We start from the raw sequence: 22719 nt of genomic DNA, 5'->3' as shown, positions 1-22719 counted from the left end.
TAGCCAAGAAAATAAGCATAGTTTCCATCCCCTTCGGATTTCAGGAATAAAACCTATCCTATGTCCTTTCTCAGTTTCAAGCTATATCTGTACCAAATTTCATCCAAATCGGTTCAGCGGTTGACGCGGTAAGACTTGAGAATCAGACAGACAGACACGAGTTACTTTTGCGTTTATAATATAAAGTCAGGATTAGCCAAATGAGAACAGTCGACACAAACGTACAATGTATTCTGATTAGCCGTTAGCTGACTGTTAAAACAGCAGATTCATTAAAAATAGGCTTTATGAAGCGTCTCTATTACACGGCTATTTTAACACGCTTTTATAAACTTCAACTGTATGTTTGTATGTAACTAACCGACTCCTTTAGACTCGATTTTATCCCATTTATTAAGAACCGTTGACAATACAATAATTTCATGGGTTTAAGCGTGTTTTCTAGTATAATACCTTTGTCGTGTTTCCTCATTTATATCCAACCATATCATATAATAATTATTTCTTACTAGAAGTGCCGCGCGGTTTCACCCGCGTTACTCCGCTCCTGTTGGTCTTAGCATGATGATATATAGCCTATATTACTCGTGGATAATGTAGCTTTCGAATGGTGAAAGAATTTTTAAAATCGGTCCAGTAGTTAATGAGCCTATTCATTACAATCAAACAAACAAACAAAGTTTTCCTCTTTATAATATAAGTGTAGATAGATTTTACTTAAAACTTTAATATTACAGCCTGGCATTTAATAAGTCACATAACTAAAAGTAAGAGGGTAGGTAAATAAAACACGCATATATTTAGGTACATATATAATCACTCCCAGCGGCTCTTCTTGCCAGAGCGTCGCGTGCGCTCGGGCTGTGCGGGCGCGTTCACACCGGGCTGAAGGACTTCGCGGGTTTGTTCCCACGAGTGGTCTGTAGACGCTGTGAACTGGGGAATTTATGAGATGAGTTTCATTTTTTTTAGTAGTAGTAAGTTTAAAAATTTTATTGTCAAAAAGAATCTATGGAAATGCGAAATTGAGACAGAAACTGGAAGAAAATTAAAGACACCGGTGAAATCTATATAATTAATTTATGCTATTTTGAATTATTGTTTATTTTTCAGACTACCCTCAAAAATTATTATAAAGTGTCCGAAAAGTGAAATAAAATGTATGTAAAGATAGAAGTTAATAAAGTATTTTTAATTGAATTGTGTACTTTTATTTTTCCCCTTTTTATTTACAACCACTAAAAACGTTGTCAGAAATGTGAATCGAAAAGTGAAATTCAAGCGCGCTAGAAAATAAAGAGGCCACTAGATTAAAAAAGGAAAAAACCTGCTTGATAAAAATAGTACATAATTCAGAAGATACGACTTACGACATTCTTTACTTTTGGATCAGTTATTTCCGATTTGGATCAGTTAAATCCTTTTAGATAAAATAATTTTCTACTATTCTTAACAAAACACTTTCTTACTTTTTTATTTCTACCCTCACCTACTTTTTCGACTTTTTTCTATATCTACCCTCAATTACCTTATTGTACTGCGAGCGGAAGGCTTGTTTGAGCGACGCCAGTCTGTCGGTGGCCGGCCCGCCGCTGGGAACATTCACTATTGGCTCTTCTGTCACATTGGGTAGACCGGGCCTTTCTTTATACCTATGATAAATACAAAAGTTGTAGAAATTTCTAACCGTAACACGCTTAGCTCGGTCCTTCGAGCCGGATTCCCTTAATCTTAATTCTGAGCATTTTTTGAGTTTTATTTTACGGGAGATCCTTAGATTTTAACTGATTTTAAACGCATTTTATTCATTATATTATTGACCCGACGTTTCGTTCACAGTGCAGGGATATTCGTAATAATTTCTAATTGTATAATACTTGCGTAAAATCAATTACAAGAAAATACTACACAAATATAATTTAAATGAGCGCCATCTATTGACAAAGTAAATATTCGAACGATCGTGGATCGTGGATTTAATACAGCGCCATCTTGTGACACACAAAGTAAATTTTAGAACAGCTGATAAGTTGAATATTCGTGTATTTAATACAGCGACATCTATTGACAAACTAAGTTAATACAGTAAATCTGCGAACAGTAGATAAATAATTATAGTTTTATTGATACTAGTCCGGGATCCATCGCCCATTTTTGCAAGTGATTACTATCAAGCTAATTTTTCGTGAGTAGCTTTATTTTGATGAGATGCCCAATAATTTCATGTACGAAACTCTCGATTGTGGTAGCTACCAGAGGAAACAAGGATAAAATATTTTGATTTGATGGTTCTCAAATATTAATTACTAACTGAATGTTTTTTTTTTTGTTCAATCTCAAGATAATTATCTAAATTATTCGAAAAAATATTTGTCCTACAAAATCTATGGTTTGATCAAAGAGTCCCCCTTTCTAATGTGTATCGATAACGAAGTCATCATAAATGATTACTAACCAGCAGATTTTTTTATTTTCACTTATTTAATACTTATATAATTCAACAGACATATTGTCCTACAAATTGCGTAATAAATATTTGAGAACCGTCAAATCAAAATTTTTTATCCTTGTTACCTCTGTAAGCTACCACAATCGAGAGTTTCGTACATGAAATTATTGGGCATCTCATAAAAATAAAGCTACTCACGAAAAATTAGCTTGATAGTAATCACTTGCAAAAATGGGCGATGTATCCCGGACTATACCTCAAGTCTAACAAATAAAAACCATTTTTTTTATTCTTTCATAAGTAAATAGCTGCACTACTCTTAATTGATTGAGGGTATTTTTATAACATTTTACTCCAATTAATTGTTAAAATTACAGTAGATAACATTGCAATAACAAAGTAACATTTCTTTTTAAAGTTTCCTAAAACTTACCCTAATCCACAGCCGCCGATATTCAAGTTTTTGCCTTTTCCCTTCTTGAAGCGCGACTTCCTGAACCAAGCGGACTGCATCGCCAATTGCGTCAATTCTTCGGGAACTTCCTACAAATTAAATTGAATATTTTAGACTGACAAATAGATGTAAGCAATTTCACAAATTGACAGAAATTCAAGCAAAATACTGCGGTAATCTGTACAATATGTCTACTGCCTTATTTTAAAACAAGTTTCTATTTTGAACGATTTATCTGATACAAATAAATATAAAACAATAAAATGAGTACATGAACATAATCTTATCAAAAAAAAAGACGTGTGGCACTCGGGGACTGCCGCGGTAAAGCTATTGCATAGCATGCCTTCAAGCCACACCTCCGTGTCCATCGGAGTGGGGAGCGTGAGGTTTTTTCGTTACGCGTTTCTGGATTCGGTACCCGCGCTCAAGGCCCGCGATAGAAGCTATGCAATAGCTTAAAAACTAGGTTTCAAAATCTATTTTATGAATTACTAAGTACGGGAGCACACGACGCGTTGCGGTGGCAGTGCGGCACCGCAGCGGTAACGCCGCGATATACTATGTAAAGTTCTATTTTTTTTTAATTAAATTATTGAATTAACTGTTTATGTAAATTGTTTATGTAATGTGAAATAAATAAACTAATAAAATAAAAACTATGGTAGGTATTGTGGCACGTCACACAATACATTTTCAAACCGCTACGTGTTTGTTACCGCTCATTTGTCCCTCCGTACCCCATCATGTGCTTCCACCCTAGGGGCCGGCGTAGATATGGCGGAGCGCAGCACACTGCAGCGCATTTTGCATTGTCAAACTATTATCGACATTGTCCTCATTAAAATAATATTGAAAATCAAAAAACAACAATTTTTTTCATCAATTTATCAAATAACATGAAAAATGCTCTGCGCTGCGCCCTGTCATATCCGCCGGCCTAAACATCTCAAATCATAATCAAGTTAATCCTGTTCAAAGTACCTGCTGTGCGCCTTCCAAGTTCCTCAGCAAGTGGCCCGCGAACTCCTTATCCTTATCCCTCGCCAGCAATGTATACGCGTCCCCCCGCACCCCATCCTATGCTCCCACTTAAAGCATATTGAACCAAATAATCCCAAAGTACCTGCTGTGCGCCCTCCAAGTTCCTCAGCAAGTGGCCCGCGAACTCCTTATCTTTATCCCTCGCCAGCAATGTATACACGTCCCCCCGCACCCCATCCTATGCTCCCACTTAAAGCATATTGAACCAAATAATCCCAAAGTACCTGCTGTGCGCCCTCCAAGTTCCTCAGCAAGTGGCCCGCGAACTCCTTATCCTTATCCCTCGCTAGCAATGTATAGGCGTCCCCCCGCACCCCCGCGCGCCCCGTGCGCCCCACGCGGTGCGTGTGCGTGTCGATGTCACGAGCTACGGTATAGTTGATCACGGTACGTATGTGCGGGATGTCGAGACCGCGAGCTGATGAGAAATGTGGTCAAAATTAGCGAAAGACTGAGAATCCGGCTCGAAGGACCAAGCTCTATCATGGTTAGAAAAGGTCATGCTGGCCGTAGGCCTCTCCTAATGCAAGCCACTGAGCTCGGTCGTTGGCTCTTTGCCATCATTGCGTAATTTCGGCAGAAAAGGTCAAACTTTGTTAAAAAAATTTAGAGTAATGGAATCCGGCTCGAAGGACAATTTTGAAAGTCTTAATAGTAGTTAAATCTTAATATTATATGGTGGAACGTAATTTTAAACTAACAGCAATTGAATATATAACTACTACACATTAAACATTTTTTTTTTTATTAATTTCAGATGGAAACCGGCTCGAAGGACCGTTTTGAAACTATGTTGCACCTTTTTATAACAAATATTATTATTTGATAATATCAGAAATTAATGCAAAAGTTTAAAATGCCAATTCTTATGTTTTAAAACTACTTTTATAAAGACATCTCATATGAAATCCGGCTCGAAGGACCATTCTATAGACCTCATACTTTGATCTGAACCATAAATCTATTCAATACTAATTTACATATTAAACACGATTCTATCATCATCATTACCTGCAACATCAGTAGCAACAAGTATGTTCTGCTCCTGCCGCTTGAACGCAGTGATCACCTTGTTCCTGTCGGCTTGTTCCATGTCACCGTGCAACAACAGTGCGTCATATTGTTGCACGCCCAGATTCGCTGCTGTTTGTTCCGCTTCTAGCTATACGAGAATTATAATGAACTCAAGATGAAATTGGACCTAATAAAGACCTATAGGATATGAATTTACGATAGTATGTAACCCGTGTCTTTGTCATTTTTAATAGATGTTCCCAAAAACTATGAAGCTTCTAAATTCGTATTTATTCTTTATTTTAATTTTCTTTTTATTCTAAGTGGAAAATATATGAACCTTTTTATGTTTGTCCGTCTTTAAAACTTGATAATCGTGCTTTTTATAAAAATAAATTGCATAAATAAAAGCAGTCTAGTAATAATACAGTACAACACTGATTTATTTATTTGTCTATTGCTGTTTGGGTTTTTTATGCTTACCTTTTTGGTAACGAATATTAAAACGCTACCCGCCGACAGAAACTCGACGAGGTTGTGCAGTAGCCACGGCCATTTTTCTTCTGGTTTGTTGAATATGCTGTAAGAATTATTTGTAGTTAATTTCAAATAATATAATATCTGGCAGGTGTATATGTCTTGAGAAAGAATTTCCCTATCCTCTGAAGGTTTACCAGATTTAGTCATTGACAAATCAGCAAAATAAAAGTGTCACAACAGTGTGATGCCAGAAATGATGTTGATGATAATGTTTGGTAGTAAGGATTTTTTAAAAACCATAATTTATATTGTGTTGTGTTGAGTTGCGTTGAGTTGAGGTACGTTGGGTAGAGATGCGTAGAGGTTTGCGTATACGCTTGTATATGCGTATGCGTATGCGTATGCGTATGCGTATGCGTTTCTGTTTGCAATGTTTATGTCATAGCGTAGCGTGATGTAACGTGTCGTAGGGTTGCATGGTGTGGTGTGGGGTGGCGTGGAAGTGTGTGGAGTAGTGTGGTGTAACGTGTCGTAGGGTTGCGTGGTGTGATGTGACGTGGGATAGGGTTGCACATACCGCACGTGCTGCGCCACCAGGTGGCACGCCTGGCCGGCGGCGCCGTGCTGCACGCGCACGGGGTCGTGCAGCGCGTCGCGGGCGAGGCGCTCCACGCGGCGCGGGAACGTCGCGGAGAACAGCAGCGCCTGCCGCTCGGGCCGCACGTGCGCGCAGATCGAGCGCACCTGCGGCTCTGCGGGCGAACGACGAACGCACGTGTATATATAGTAGACCATAGACTATAGACACATTCGATTATGCGGGGTGAATTTTTCAACTTAACGTCGTATTCTAAATTTAACACATAAGTAGTTTTGATCGGATAGTTGAAAGGTCGGTTTTGATTAAAATTAAAACTGCATCGTCATATAAAAAAAATAAATTTGGAAAATCCAAAAGTGCACGCCTCATAATTTTTTTTTAATAATTATTTATTAATTATTATTTTTGTTTATTTAATAACAATTAAACCACATCGAATCAGACCCTGAAAAATGAAAGGGTTCTATTCCTGAGCATACTCAAGCGTAAGAGAAAAAAAAAGACTCGATTAGTAAAGTATTTCGGTCGCTATCGTGTTAACAAGAAAATCCTCCGCACATACAGACACACGGACGTCCAAGACAGAACTTTTTTAAACTGTTTTTTAACTAGTTTAAATAACAAAAATGACATCAAAAATATCATGAATGTTAAAAATAGTGTTTTTTCTTAATATGTGTGTGTATGTATTATCTTACAAGTGCAATGTATGATACATAAAGACATTTTAAGTTTGAAAAATCAGATGTTTTGCGCGAAGTGACAGTAGTACCCACCTCAACGCTTCGCTTATGAGGCGTGCAATAATTTGGAAAATCCAAAAGTGCACGCCTCATAATTTTTTTTAATAAATATTTATTAATTATTATTTTTGTTTATTTAATAACAATAAAACCACATCGAATCAGACCCTGAAAAATGAAAGGGTTCTATTCCTGAGCATACTCAAGCGTAAGAGAAAAAAAAAGACTCGATTAGTAAAGTATTTCGGTCGCTATCGTGTTAACAAGAAAAAGGATCCGCACATACAGACACACGGACGTCCAAGACAGAACTTTTTTAAACTGTTTTTTAACTAGTTTAAATAACAAAAATGACATCAAAAATATCATGAACGTTAAAAATAGTGTTTTTTCTTAATATGTGTGTGTATGTATTATCTTACAAGTGCAATGTATGATACATAAAGACATTTTAAGTTTGAAAAATCAGATGTTTTGCGCGAAGTGACAGTAGTACCCACCTCAACGCTTCGCTTATGAGGCGTGCAATATTCTTAGCAGAGAAGCGAAGTCGTCGGAAAGAATCGCCGGCCTATCGCGTTCAACAAAAAACACTTGCAAAATGCTGCATGTTGCGTATCAACGCACCAACGTGCGTTCTTGCGGGAGCGTTGGGGACGTTATACAAATTTTTTACGTACTCAACATCTGATAAACTGTACGTTCCATTAATCATATTACACCACATTATTACATGACATAATCATAGTTTAATTACCATACACCTCGGAAACGGATTTTCCGATTTTTAAGAAACATAATTATATACTTCAAGCAAAAAAATCCAACAAACAAAAAAGCAAGACAAATTTTTCTTTTAAGTGTAAATTTTAACAGGTTATTTTGAGTTAAAGTATCGACAAAAATCATTAAAAAATAGTTCAAAATCGATAAATTATCCAATATCTATCAAAATACCCGCAAAAAAAAACTTATTATCCGAATCTCCCTAATTTATAACCCGGCTATAAAAAGCACTTACCAAAACCCATATCGAACATCCTATCCGCTTCATCTAGCACCAAGTACGTGACCCTCTGCAAGTTGGTCGCTTTGCACTTTATCATGTCTATAACACGACCCGGGGTACCTACGACGATTTCAGCACCACCTATGTATAAAACAACCTATGTATTTATAACGCATTAAAACTAAAAAAAAAATAATTGAAAAATTACAAATAGCACAAAAATTCGATCCTGAATGAAGTCGAAGGCTAATAGAAACTGTGCTAAGCTAATAGAAGTCAAAAATTATAAGATACTAGCTGCGGTCCACGGTTTCACCCGCGTGGCTCCGCTTCTGTTAGTCTTAGAGTGATGATATATAGCCTATAGCCCTCCTCGATGAATGGGCTATCTAACACCGAAAGAATTTTTCAAATCAGACCAGTAGCTCCTGAGATTAGCGAGTTTAAACAAACAAACTCTACAGCTTTATAATATTAAGTATAGATTTAAACGTAAAATTTTGAAATTTCATAAAATACATTTTGTTACATCTTATGAATTCCTCTTTTTAAATCTGATTTTTTTTTATTATTATTACCTTCTAACGCCTTTGTCTGCTCCCACTTCGATCCACCACCATAGCAACATACGCATCGAATATTATACACTTTGCCGAATTTCTTCGCCTCCATGTAAATCTAGAAAAAAAAACAGGGCCATCTTTTTTTAATTGAAAACAAATGTATCTACATAGTATACTAAATAGAAATTAAATTTTAACTGACCTGTTGTGCCAATTCTCTCGTCGGTGCCAGAATTAATCCAATAGGTCCATCCCCTGGTGCTAATTCCTTTTGATCCATGATATGTACTAGTAAAGGCCATAAAAACGCTGCCGTCTTACCCGATCCCGTTCTTGCAATACCTGTTAACATTGTGTTTATAGTTATGCATAATAATATGATAAAATATGCATAGTTAAATTTGAATTTAGAATCTGTGATAATTCATTACTCAATCATATATAAAAGGAACAATGATGGACCAACAATGGACCCTTGAGACACCCCTTGCTTTACATTGTAATTTTCCCAGCAAAAACAATATTTATCAAGTCAATTATTAATTAATTACATTTCAAATTACTGTATAATCTATTTTGATTCATACATTATTTCAATATCACAGAAAATTGACCAAAATACGTATAGTCAGTAAATCAAAGGCCTTAACGAAATCACATTTTTTTTAAAGGTTATTTTACCAATAAGATCTCTTCCAGATAAAGCGGCGGGTACACCGGCCGCTTGTACAGGTGTGGGTTGTGTGTACTCTGAGCGACGGATAGCTTTCATTAGCTGTTCGTCAAAGCCGAGATGGGCGAAACTGCTGACTGGTCGTGGCGGTTCAGGTCCTGATATCTACATACCAAATATCGTAAAGATAATAGATACAAGCATTTTAATACAATTTGTATGTACACAATGGGATTGAAATTGATGTAAAATATAATTGAAGTATTAATAGATATTAAAATTGGACAACATACAACTTAGTTAATCTTTCAAGAAGACAATGTTTCATTGAACACTGAGAAAATAATCACATATAGTAAATAACAAATACTGTAATACTGCATTTCCTTTTAATAAGTGTAATTAAGATAATACTATCTTAGAAATATTTACATTTATCAATGAAAATTTCTACCCCTTACCTGTACACCTAAATTATTTTTCAATTCTTCAACTTGTTCATGTGTTAGTTTCTCTATATCTTCGTGTGGGGTGTAGAAGTTCTTTTCAAATGGTTCATATACAATTTCCGAATGATCTATAGGAGGTAGGGGATCTATGAACTTCTTTTTGGGAGGAGCAAGGGGGTTGCCATCCTCGTCATACTCGATTTCAACATCTGAAGTGTCATCTGCAGCACTAAGCGGATTTTCTTCCATGTATCTGTAAATGAGTTTCATAGAATAAGTTAAATTAGGATTCCATCAACTATTGAGAAATGACATGAATGAGGTAAACAAATAATTGTATCATAAATTTATTTATAAACAATTAACTATTTAGAACAGAAACATCTAAAAGAGGAAAAATCTAACATCAAGATACTAAATGCTTTCTAACTTTCTCATCAGCTTTCTAGTGTTATTTATTTACTAAATTCAACATACAAATTGAAGCATGATTTGTATTTTTGTATATTATCCATTAGATTGTCAAATTACAAGGTACTGTTTCGTTAAATCCAGAGTATAGCAGTCTATTATCCGACAAATTCAATACTCCAACACAGCCCTTAAACCGATTTTTGGAATACTGTGAGTCTACTGTATTTGTTTAAACCATCTTACCACTATCAAGATCTAGAAAACCTTACTTATAATAGCTTTCTTCATCGTCCATTTCATCAATATCTCCCCTGGTGCCTCTGGCTGTTTCACCCTTGCCTGTTGCTTCATTCTCTTTGCTTGTCTTCATGTCTTTTGCCGCTTGTTGCTCCAAACCAGCCATGTACGCGTCTAGGGGATCTTCTTCTTCATTGTCCTGTAAAATAAAAGATTATTTTACTTATTTGTTTGTTACTTTTTACTGTAACCTTGTAAGTATTGTTTTATCTTTATTAGATACTAGTGGTCCACCCCGGCTTCACCCGTGGTACATATTTCGCAATAAAAGGTAGCCTATGTTCTTTCTCAGGGTCTAAAGATGATCTGTGCCAAATTTCATCAAAATCGGTCCAGTAGTTTATGCGTGAAAACCATACATACAAACCTTACCTCTTTATAATATTAGTATAGATTGTGTAGTTCCTTCATGAAATTGATATGAGGCTTGCCCTGAAATTTACTGTTTACCCTTGACATTCTTTGTGACAGTCATTCCTAATATTATTTGTTAGTACTTTTTACAGTAAAAATAAGCTTATGCCCTTCTCCAAGGTCAAATATGTTTATGCTAAAATTTAAAGACAATTGATATTATTTTGATGAAAATTATCATAATAATGACACATAGAGCATTAAAAAATCTATTCACCTGCTAGTTTAGACTACAATTAATAAAATCAATAAAAACTGCATTACATGAGACTTAGCCATGTCATAGCTGGGGCTGCCCGGTGCCGGGATGTACGCAAGAGCTGGTGTTGGAGGCTCGTCATCATCGTCAAAATATCTGCAATTCAAATTAACTTGTTTCTAATATAAACTTGAAGTTACTTTTAGATTTGCTGGTGTTTTTCATCTCAATAACATATATGAAATTAATCTATCCTACACCCAAAAAATTAATGAACATCACTTCCAGAAAACTTATTATGCGGAACCTTATCAGCAGTATCCGCCCATCTATCTATAAATTTTTGAAGTTTAAATACTAAATAAAAATAATAAAAAAAATTACTTTTTAATTTTTAATCTACTTACTCGTCTTCTGTCTTTGAGCGTTTCTTTCCCAAGGTCCCCCAATTGCCGGTCATAGCATTTTGCGTGATAGCATTCATAGTTGAATAGCCCTGCTTCGATAGCCCCGCCGGTGGAGGAACGCTGTTCATGGCCGTGGGAGGAGGCACTGCGTGTAACGACACATTCGAGGGATTCCGCTTGGGCATCGAGAACCCAGCGAAACCAAAACCTTTTCCTCCATTCCCACTCATTTTTGCTAACAAATCGATTTCCCTTATAACTAATTATATGCACATTACATTACTCTATAAAAATAAACGAATTAACTGATTTATTTCACGATAATCATTTTATTAAAAACAAAAATAGCCAATTTCGCTACATCCAAGCACAAGCACTTGACCATAATTTGACAGTTGACATTTATCGAATTGATATTGACATTTGATAAGTATACCCAACTGATGCGTTCAGCGTTTGATGATTATTACAAAATAACCAATTCCTGTTTTAAAATATGAACTGATCTTAGAGTATATATTAATACAATAGGAACTGATATTCTTACAAAATATCAAATAATTTAATAGATAAAATATAAATAAAAGGATGAACAGAGCAGAATAACATCAATATACATAATTAAAATTGTATTTTGACTGTATAATCTAAGGGCGTATTCAGAAAGAAAGCTTGAAACTTATAAGCGCTTATAAGCGCTTATCGGCGCTTATAAGCGCTGGTAACCCGCGCAGGAAAATATATGAACATGCGCTTATAAGCGCTGATAGGCGCCGACAAGTTTCAACAAGTTTCAACAAACTTGTCGGCGCCGATCGGCGCTTATAAGCGCATGTTCATATATTTTCCTGCGCGGGTTACCAGCGCTTATAAGCGCCGATAAGCGCTTATAAGCGCTTATAAGTTTCAAGCTTTCTTTCTGAATACGCCCTAAGATTTTGACTGATAAGTTGTGTTGTCATGGAGTAGGTAATTAAATTATGATAAAATAAACTTGTCAAACAAGTTTGGCAACACGTAAAAGTAAACGAATTGAAACTCATTTTCATAATTCGCATTTGTTTTACAATAAGAACAAAGATTAGATATCTCAGAAACTAAACAATTTAGAAAAAATGTATGTTCAACTATTACTTTTGGTGTTTTGTTTGATTGCCATCACGAAGGTGGAAGCATCACAAGGGTACGATTTTGGCGATTTCCTAGCAACTGTGCTAGGAATTGGTATCGCAGTTACTGGTATTCTAGCATGCTTAGGAAATTACGCTAGGCAAAAGGCGAGGAACGAATTTATATAAGTGTTTAATAATGTAAGTAAGTTATTGAAACGACTGACGAAAACATTCAAAGTAGAAATAAATATTGGGTTGGCTTTGTTGACTAAATATTAATTAGGTACTACCTACACTTTTCAGTTTTAATTAATAATGTTGTTCTTTGCAGAGTTTCTTCTAAGTTGTAACCGCAAGGAATTGAAGATGATAACTTATTTATATTGAATATAACATAGCACCAAAGGAGATGATTATTTGCAAGTTGAAGTGATAGATTGTTTTTGCAGAAAACATTAACATCATGTATTTGTAACTTAATCAGTGATTATATTGTTATCTATTGTACCAGCTGTTTCATTATTCCCATTTCTATGGTATTAAGAATTTAAATACAGAATTTGAAATAATAATTAATGTTTGTAATATATTCAGTAACATTACTATTTCTCTATATAGATAATAAACTGGCTTGACTATGGAAATTTTCACAAAATAAACTAAATATTTGATATCTAGAAAGTAAAATTCACTACTTGTATAAAACTACATTAATCCTGAGTGTCATTTAAATAAGTTTTTATCATGCCAGACTGAACAAATTCTACTGAATAACTTTTGATGTTGTTTGATCAAAATTATTAGTTAACTATTTTTTTTTGCCTCATAATAACTTTTAAATGTAACCTTCAAACCTAAAAAAGTCACCTGAATAAATAGTGAAAAGTAGCCATCTAAAGCGTGATCGTGCGGGGTGAGGTAAGTGTTTAATTTTGGCGGGAGGCGGAGTGTCCGTTCTGTAGCGTTTAGCTACTTTTATGTAATCTGTGATCTAGCACTTACAAAACAGTGAAACACATCAGAGATTGTAAATAATTTTATTTTACAAGTGCAAATAAATTTCATGCACATATTTTATTTAAAAAATTAATTAAAATTGAGTAATTTAAAATGTAATATTATGACTCTTTTCTTAAACGCTAGCTTTTTCTAATTCTTGTATTGCTTGAATGATTTCATTTTTCTTTGATAATTTCTCCTTTTGATCTTTGTCGAGGGTAAGGGTGCCTAATTTTATCTTTTCCTCCAGAGTTTCAATGTCTCGGAGCTTTTTTCTAAGATTTTTTATTTTTTTATTGGGGTCTGATGAGGGCTGTGATGATTGGCCGTTAAACGTAGGTTCTGTTATGCCACATTTTGACAGTTTCTCTGCAACTTCCTCTGCTCCTGTAAATAAGAATATTGTATAAGTATGCACAAACAAACAAGAAATAATTAAAGGAAAATGGATGAATAGATCTAATTTTTCACTGATTGATTCAATTTCAATAATAATTAAGTGATTTTTATAACTACCTTCATTTAATCTTATAACAAAGTGAGGTTTTAATAATAAATTATACCTATCATACCATGCAGCTCCATGAAAAAATGGGTATGGATCCTATTTTTGTAAATTAGCACAATAAAATCTAATAAGATTTTTTTTATTAATGTGCAGGTTATAGCTTATTATGTTTACCATTTTCATAGTATAATTGTATTACAATATATTTTCAATGACAATTCAGCCTTTTCAGACATAATTAAGTTAGAAAAGCATGTTTACATTTTCATTGTAGAACATTGTGAGCAGACAATACAAAAAAAAATAACCAATCTGTATATCACAAAAAACATTAACACCTTAATCTATACTAATATTATAAAGATGAAGAGTTTGTTTGTTTGAACACGCTAATCTCAAGAACTACTGGTCCGAATTTAAAAAATTCTTTTGGTGTTGGATAGCCCATTTATCGAGGAAGGCTATAGGCTATATCATCACGCTAAGACCAACAGAAGCGGAGACACGCGGGTGAAACCGCCGAGCGCAGCTAGTAAATAATAAAACTAACCTGTCTTCTTTTTCTTTTTCTTCTTTTCCACATTGATTATCATTCCTGGTATCGGTTGAATAGTTCCACCTGCCTTCTTAGGTTTTCTCGCTTCAGCCACGATTTCTGGAGTCAAACCAACGGGCAAGCCAGTGGTCTGTCTAGCTTTAAACTGCTTTCCTTTACTTTCATACAGTGGAACTTCCTCTTGAGGCACATAGCCGTCTCTAACCCGACGCGGTTTCCTCCATGTACCATCGGGACGTTGAGTAGCTGGTATAAACTTGCTTCCTGAAAATAGTCTTGATTTAAATCAAAGGAGAACCGAAACGTCACATTTTTTCGCGCTTACCCTGATCTGAGTTGAATTGTACAAGCTTTATTAGAAAAACATAATTATACATTTGAACTAACAAAAACAATATTATGTTAAGTTATGCATAATCTATTTGTTAAAGATTATCAATTGTTTTAAATATACAAACAATCGCGTACCATCTGCATCATGTTGATAACTTGTTGTGGCCATCACACTTCATATATTGTGTATTTTAAAGTAAAAATAACTTCCTACATCAAATTAGATTGAGTTCATTTATTATTATATTTAAGTAAAGTGCTTTTTTTATTTTCAAGAGCTAAATACAGAAGTTACAAGAGCAGCTTCCATTATTGAAGCCAATTGACACTTGACAGCACATTGACATTCTATTATTCGTTTAACAATCGAGTCTCAACTTTTATTAAATACTTTTATATTACGGTGTATTATTTTCTGTGATTATATTTTAGTATAATTGGAGATGGAAATTTATTATATGGGAAGGGATTGTAATCCTGGTTCCATATTATTACACTTAACTTGGCAAGTGGGTGTGAAAGGGATAAAAAAACATACAGGCGTCATTCAAGGACCAGTGCAAACTTAGCACCCCATCTATGGAATTTTGGGTCGAAAATGACCTTGATCGTTAGGTCCCCGTTAGGTCCTTTAAGGTCCACCAATTTTTTCGTTAGGTCCCCTTTAGTTTTTTTTTAAATAATTTTTTAAATTTTAGGTATAAAAAAATTACACTTTAGCACCCCATCCATAGAATTTTGGGTCAAAAATGACCTTAATCTATAGGTCTTCGTTAGGTCCTATAAGGTCCCACAATTTTTTCGTTAGGTCCCCTTTAGTTTTTTTTTAAATATTTTTTTTTTAATTTTGGGTATAAAAAAATTACACTTTAGCACCTCATCCATATCAAAATTGGCGAATTTTATCAAAATCGTATTCTTTACCGTTAGGTCCGTATAGGTCCATCATTGAAATTGTTAAATTATTTATTTTATTAAAATCTATATATTTATAAGAAAGTCGTGTTAGTTACTCCACTTATAACTCAAGAACGGCTGAACCGATTTAGCTGAAAATTGGCAGGGAGGTAGTTTAGAGCCAGGAGAAGGATATAGGATACTAAATATGTACCACGGGCGAAGCCGGGGCACTAGTTATAAAATAATTGAAACCTGCGCATGCGCCTTAGAGCATTAAGACATGCGCACATCATACATAGGGTGCACTCACACACATCAGTCACCGTCAAGTCACCGATGACTGATCGGTGACGGTTTGTGTACGTATCCACAAACACCAGCCACCGTCATGTTGTCCGTCAGTCACGTCGCCGGTTTGACTGAATCATTGAACACATACATCAGGTTAGTCAGTGATTAGACGTGTGTCACGCTAGAGAACATGTAGCAATTGACGGTAGCACGACGCTGACTGAACTGAGACGTGACGGCACCGGGTGAGTGGGGATAAAAGTATGATACATGTATGGAAAGATTATTTGACGTGCCTGACCGGGGACGTCACTGATAGATTTCGTGCCGGCGACTGTCGTGTGGGAACAGAGTCATACTAGAACTATTGATACATATTTTTTTTTAATCCTGTCCGGTGACGTGCCGTGACGGTGACTGATGTGTGTGAGTGCACCCTTAAACAGCGCGAAATTTAAATTGGTATCGTTTCATTTATTAAATCAATAAATAAATCTATACTAGTCACGTCTGGTTCGAAAGATGAGACTGGCTTTTTATTTCGAAAATTTATTTGGCAACACTTAACAGTTAACTGTCATTAAAACCTGAGTTGTTGATGTGTCAAAGCTTGTCAAAGTGATTTTATTTTCTGCGATTTTAGCTTAGGATTTTAGTGATTTCTAATAATTGAAAACTGAGTTGAAAACATGACGAAAACTTTAAACTATGAGAAACAATTTGAAAGAGATGTAGTTTTCAAGGAAAAACACACAGTGTGACTTGATATTTTGATACTTTTCATCTTGATTGCATTGCACATTATATGATTTGTTTAATATTATTATTATTATTTTGCATGGATGATACCAGTAATCCAGTTATAAACTATTAAAGCAACAATATAAAATTGAACGATCTGTCCGTTCAAAATGTTTAAAGACACAAAATCAGTATCTCAACGAGATTTCTTCTATGACCGAACCATGTTATTCATGTTGAAGAGCAGTACAAAAAAAACAAGATGGAATAACTGCAGAAATGGAAGAGTTAATGATGTCAGAGATAATGATAGTGATTCTTATTCTTTATTCGCGGCTGAACGCGGCTTTTAGATTTAATATGATTATATTGATTAAACAAAATTTAATTGTATTTTATTATGTTTTTTATTACTTTCACTAGCTGTTCTTTTTTTTATCTGTATCAGATAACTGTACCAGATTACATATATATAATATTATATAGATGAAGAGTTTGTAGAGGTTGTTAATCTCTCAAAAAAACAAAGCTCGTAATAATAAATTAAAGTATCAAAACTTTATTTCCAACTATAACCTAAGTTACCATTAGGTTACCTTAATATGATGATTTTTTGAATTTGCCGCCTTTTCCAGTCTTATCTTTCGTTAGCCGGACTATCACCACAGTATCACCATATTTCCTACAGTATGGCGACGAATGTACTTGTGCAGAGAAACGGAGGGGAACTGGCGGGGGGTCGGGCGACGCGGGCCGCTTAATGCAATCACGCTGAGTTTGCATTAACTATCGCGAAAGGACGACGCAGTCGTATTTTTTGTGTAATAATTTTATTATACATAGGTACTTACATATTCTATTATGGCGCGCAAAAACTGTTCCGTTTACGGATGTAAATCTACATTGAAATCCCAGAAGGAAACAATATTTCAGAAAGATTGTATTAATAATTGTATCTGTTGAATTAAAATCAAAGCTATGTATATGTTGTCCTCATTATTTTCTAATCAGATTGTACATCCCAATGCGAATGCATTACTTCTTAAATGGTATAATATACAATTAAGAACATCCAAAAATAAAGTGTCCACGTAAATAATATTTAGCAGTGCAATATCTGTAATTATATATTTATGAACAAATGATTACATCAGATTTAATAATCGCAATTATTTTGAATGTACATATGAATAAATGATTTCATCATAATATTAATAATCACAATTGTTTTATTTCCCATTTGTTGCAACCCTAGCGTATTTTCGTGTGGCAGCGTAAGTACCTACGCTGGCGGCGGCATCGCGCGACATCAAAGGCGTTTCCTTACTGTAGGAAATAATATTGTAATACTGTGCTATCACTATCATTATTATATTATACATAGTATAAAACAAAGTCGCTTTCTCTGTCCCTATGTCCCTTTGTACGCTTAAATCTTTGAAACTACGCAACGGATTTTGATGCAGTTTCTTTTAATAGATAGAGTGATTCAAGAGGAAGGTTTATATGTATAATAACATCCATTAAATAGTGGAGAAGTACTGCTATTTTTGAGGTTTCTAATGTGATGTCGTAAAAAATTACCAGCCTTACTTATAAAAACTGACTGATCTGTTGCATAAACACCTCTCAGTTAAATAACTCTCAACTCCTTAAACAATGATTAAAATAATCTTAGGTACTTATAAACCTATCTCAGCAGTCTCTCAACTAAGTTACGTCAATATATGTATTTTTTTCTAGTAACATTATCGAAATAAAACCCGCTATTCACGTAAAACTTGACTAAAAATGTACTTTTTGACAAATATGAATGGTAGACTTTATTTTGTATGACGTTTAACTGACAGGATATTGATAACTTTCAAATTTCAAACATTTGCACACCCCGGACACTCCATACAAAATGATCGTTTTGACAGTCACACTGTAGAGACTGCAAATGTGTGTGTTAACGCTTTATGGTTGGCACATTTGTGACTAGCGTAAAAAAAAAATTCGCGTTTTTCTGATGAAATACATCCGTAAACAGCACAATATCTAACCATTTTCTACGAAAAACGATAATCACAAATCCAAAATAATAAAATTACTTTAAGTCAATTTGATTAATGTTGTCAATCTTCGTTGCGTATCGTCCTTGCAGAAAAATATGGCCCATTTTATGTCTGATCGCGCGGGGGTGAGGTAAGTTTAATTTTGGCGGGAGGCGGAGAGTGTCCGTTCTGTAGCGTTTAGCTACTATTATGTATTCTGTGACATTTGTACAGATTTGAGATTTTTGATAAATTCAAATTCAGTTTTAATTTAAAATGAGTTCAATGATCAATAAACGTTCTCGTTCGACGAATTGGAGTGAGGAGGATAAGGTACGTAATGTACACAAGAAATCTAATAGAATGTACTTATTTCCTTACATGTTTTAATGCTTATTAATAAATATATATTGCTCTTTAGAAAGTGCTTCGAAAATAATTAGTGCTCGAGCGAGCACATATTATATTAGAGAATAAGGATACGTCGACTAATACAAATACAGCAAAAAAACTTGCATGGGAAGATGTTTTGTCTTGGTTATTTTAGTTTTACTTATTCTAACAGTTTCTTGTATTTAATAAATTGTTACAGTGTAATAACATTATTATTGTATTTATATTTCAGTTATAATATCATTTCACTCCATAAAAGGGACTTAAGCCAAATACAAAATCAGTGGAGGAATTTGAAGAAAGCTAAGGCTTCGGAACACAAATTTAGAACGGCAAGAAACATGACAGGCGGGGGACCTCCGCCACCAAGTCCTCCGCCTGAAGATCAAGAGCTTATAGCAGCTCTTCCTAATGAGTTTGTGGTTGATAACAATCCTTTCGATAGCGATGCAACACATGGCCAACAGGTTTATATTTTTTACATTTTCTACTGCTATTATTCCTTAATTTGGAATATCCATTAAGGGATAATAGCGCTATGCATATATAGTTTTTTATTGTGAGATTGAGTAATTATATTTTATATATTTATAGGAAGTTACTAAGGAGTCTGCTGATGATACATTGAAATTGAATGAAAATGATGAAAGCACTGCACATGCATAGGTAATCATATTATATAATAATTTGTATAATATTTTTATCAGTTATGTTATACAAAAATATCAGTATTATAAATAAAATTTATATTATTTTAAAATAATTATTATTTTTTTATTTTTAGCCTGAATTGCCAAATTTCTCCACTGAATTGCCACGTATAAATCCTACACATCATATTTTCAAAGCTAAACCAAAAAAAACGTAAGTATGTAATGTTGAAAATAGAATTTCATGAAATTTCCTGTGCTTATTGTTCAGCTGTGATTTATGTGAAATAATGTTTAATGTTTATGTTATTTTTACAGTGGGAAATCAAATTCCAATTACGAGCATCAATTATTCCTCCTTGCAAAAAAAAGCAGGGAGGAATTAATGAAGCAACAACAAGAGTTGCATCTATTAAGAATAGAGCAAGAGAGGGAGCTTCACCTATTAAGAATAGAACAAGAGAGGGAGCTTCACGAGAAGAAGCTCCAAATACTTGCATTAGAGGAGGAATATTTAAAAAAAATAAATTTTGAAAAATAATAAAATATGGTTTTTATTGATTAAAATAAGTTTCAATATAAATGGCCCTGTTTATATTTTCGTCTTCATCTTCTATATTATCAGGGATAGTTGGATCGATTAATAATTGATTTTCAAGGCCTGAAGGATCTAGAAAAATACAAAATAAAGAATTAAAATATGCTTATTTTTTATGTATTGGCATTATTAAATATACTTTGTTTACATATTAGTTTGCACAAATACCTTGATTTAAAATAGACTCATTAAAGAGTATTGCTAAATTGTGCAAAACTGCACAAGCAACAATAGTGGTCTTGATCACTTGCAGAGACCCTCGCATTGTTTCGTTGAGTATGCGGAATCTTTGCTTCCACACCCCAAAGCAACGCTCTACAGTATTCCTCGTTCGTATGTGACTCAGGTTGTACCTTTCTTCTGCCTGTGTCCTTGGTCTTAATATTGGTGTTAGAAGATGCGAAGTACAAGGATACCCGCTATCTCCAATCAGCTTCCCATGAAATTCATTCTCCTCAAACCTCCGCTTTATTGAGCTTTCTCTATATATGCGGGAATCATGTGTACTTCCTCTCCAGTGACACACAATATCGCAGATTTTAAGGTCAGAGTCACATACTACCTGTAATTATTGTCATCAATATTATTATAAATTAGAAACACATAATAGCACACATAACAATGAAAATTTATTACTTTAAATACACTATGATCAAACTAAAATGTTATTGTACAATGTTCATACTTGAGTGTTAATGGAGTAATGTCCCTTCCTATTAACATAGTACTGTCCAGCCTCTCCACTCACTTTGCGTATCTTAATATGAGTGCAATCTATTGCACCAATGATACGCTTCATCCCGCATATTATGGCCTCAAATTTCCTAATTGCTTTGGCTTCCTCGGTTGAGTTCGACGGCATATTAATATAACGCGAACTTTTAGAAGCTAACGCAATAGCAACATTTCGGGACAAACGGGAAAGTGTCTGTTGACTCATTCTGTGAATGTCAGCACAATCTTCTTGGATCTGTAATGTAATAGATCGTTATACAGGCTTTTCTATTGTATATATCCAAAACTAGAGCACAAGTCACATCTACCTCATGCCGGCCCCAATATCGAATAACTGCCATCACTTGCAGTTCCACTGGAATACCGCCCCCTCGAGTGTCCACGCGAAGGTCATCCCGAATCAAATTAATGATTTGTTGCATGTTATTCTTTCCGAACCTATACCTCGACCGTAGTGTGGCCCTGTGGCCGCTACAAAAAATATATTGACACCATAGATTGACACTAATACCAGGTTATTTTAATTCTAGGTTGAAAAGTAGGTTTTTAATAAATAAGCACTCTCAGAACAATAGATTTATTTAATAAATGAAACGATACCATTTTAAATTTCGCGCTGTTTATGTATGATGTGCGCATGCCTTAATGCTCTAAGGCGCATGCGCAGGTTTTTATTATTTTATAATTTTAATAAAATAAATAATTCAACAATTTCAATGATGAGCCCATACGGACCTAACGGTAAAGAATACGATTTTGATAAAATTTGCCAATTTTGCTATGGATGGGGTGCTAAAGTGTAACTTTTTTATACCTAAAATTAAAAAAAAATTATTTAAAAAAAAACTAAAGGGGACCTAACGAAAAAATTGTGGGACCTTATAGGACCTAACGGAGACCTATCGATTGAGGTCATTTTTGACCCAAAATTCTATGGATGGGGTGCTAAAGTGCATTTTTTTTTATACCTAAAATTTAAAAAATTATTTAAAAAAAAACTAAAGGGGACCTAACGAAAAAATTGTGGGACCTTAAAGGACCTAACGGGGACCTAACGATCAAGGTCATTTTCGACCCAAAATTCCATTGATGGGGTGCTAAGTTTGCACTGGTCATTCAAGGCCATATTTTCTTGTTACAAGTTAATGTTCATACTGAAATCTCCAGTGTAATATTGATGTTTTGCATTAAAACAAAACATGTATTATGTGTCGAATAAAACACACAGCGTTGGTGAAGAAAGCTGTCTATGAATCCTATATATCTCTATGAAAAAGGGTCACCTTACCGAATATCGATGGATTTTTCACCTCACTAGCAAGAGCGCGTCCCTAGTATGTCATCTGTCATCGCCAATTTGACATCACCTTTGAAGCGCTGTCATCTGCCTCTGCCGGCATAGCATCTTCATCAGCAAGCAGTAAACTGCAACGCTGTGTGTTTTATTCGACACATAATACATGTTTTGTTTTAATGCAAAACATCAATATTATGTGTCTTTCTAAAACACACAGCGTTGGTGAAGATGTGTTTGATATCTGCTGGTGAAGAAAGACATACAAACGCTATGTTGAAAATAAATTATCTTGTTAATATTGTAATACCTAAGAGTATTAACAACTTAAATTTCATTCCTTTCAGAATGTTAAATGAACCT

At 34.6% G+C, this 22719-nt stretch overlaps 2 protein-coding genes and 2 long non-coding RNA genes across 5 annotated transcripts; 2 read left to right on the top strand and 2 right to left on the bottom strand.

Moving 5' to 3' along the window:
* Positions 1 to 797: 797 nt before the first annotated feature.
* LOC149483665 (ATP-dependent RNA helicase DDX42) lies at positions 798 to 11597 on the bottom strand. The gene is made up of 15 exons (XM_089702824.1): positions 11211 to 11597; positions 10869 to 10959; positions 10163 to 10329; positions 9492 to 9732; positions 9039 to 9195; positions 8560 to 8699; positions 8373 to 8472; positions 7807 to 7935; positions 6019 to 6193; positions 5445 to 5541; positions 4959 to 5109; positions 4172 to 4365; positions 2883 to 2992; positions 1529 to 1652; positions 798 to 936 (listed from the first exon to the last, which is right to left on the bottom strand). Exons 1-15 carry the CDS (start codon positions 11438 to 11440, stop codon positions 817 to 819), a joined length of 2226 nt encoding a protein of 741 aa, XP_089558950.1. The 5' UTR covers positions 11441 to 11597; the 3' UTR covers positions 798 to 816.
* Positions 11598 to 12185: 588 nt separating this feature from the next.
* Positions 12186 to 12829, top strand: LOC149483664 (uncharacterized). Its single transcript, XR_016316541.1, has 2 exons — positions 12186 to 12520; positions 12654 to 12829. It is a non-coding gene; the product is annotated as an uncharacterized LOC149483664 (long non-coding RNA).
* Positions 12830 to 13344: 515 nt separating this feature from the next.
* Positions 13345 to 15044, bottom strand: Pym (partner of Y14 and mago). Its single transcript, XM_089702995.1, has 3 exons — positions 14854 to 15044; positions 14380 to 14649; positions 13345 to 13708 (listed from the first exon to the last, which is right to left on the bottom strand). Exons 1-3 carry the CDS (start codon positions 14885 to 14887, stop codon positions 13455 to 13457), a joined length of 558 nt encoding a protein of 185 aa, XP_089559121.1. The 5' UTR covers positions 14888 to 15044; the 3' UTR covers positions 13345 to 13454.
* A 3854-nt stretch (positions 15045 to 18898) lies between these two features.
* LOC149483662 (uncharacterized) lies at positions 18899 to 20275 on the top strand. 2 transcript variants are annotated; one of them, XR_016316514.1, is made up of 5 exons: positions 18899 to 19019; positions 19312 to 19546; positions 19674 to 19745; positions 19864 to 19943; positions 20048 to 20275. It is a non-coding gene; the product is annotated as an uncharacterized LOC149483662 (long non-coding RNA). The 2 variants fall into 2 exon arrangements; XR_016316515.1 differs by lacking the exon at positions 18899 to 19019 and adding an exon at positions 19041 to 19223.
* The last annotated feature ends 2444 nt before the right edge of the window (positions 20276 to 22719 follow it).

This window comes from Colias philodice, chromosome 13, assembly GCF_061535455.1.
Source record: "Colias philodice isolate Cphi_HAF_F1 chromosome 13, ilColPhil1 Martin Lab GWU primary, whole genome shotgun sequence".
Classification (NCBI taxonomy): domain Eukaryota; kingdom Metazoa; phylum Arthropoda; class Insecta; order Lepidoptera; family Pieridae; genus Colias; species Colias philodice.
This window is presented reverse-complemented; position numbering and strand designations above follow the sequence as displayed.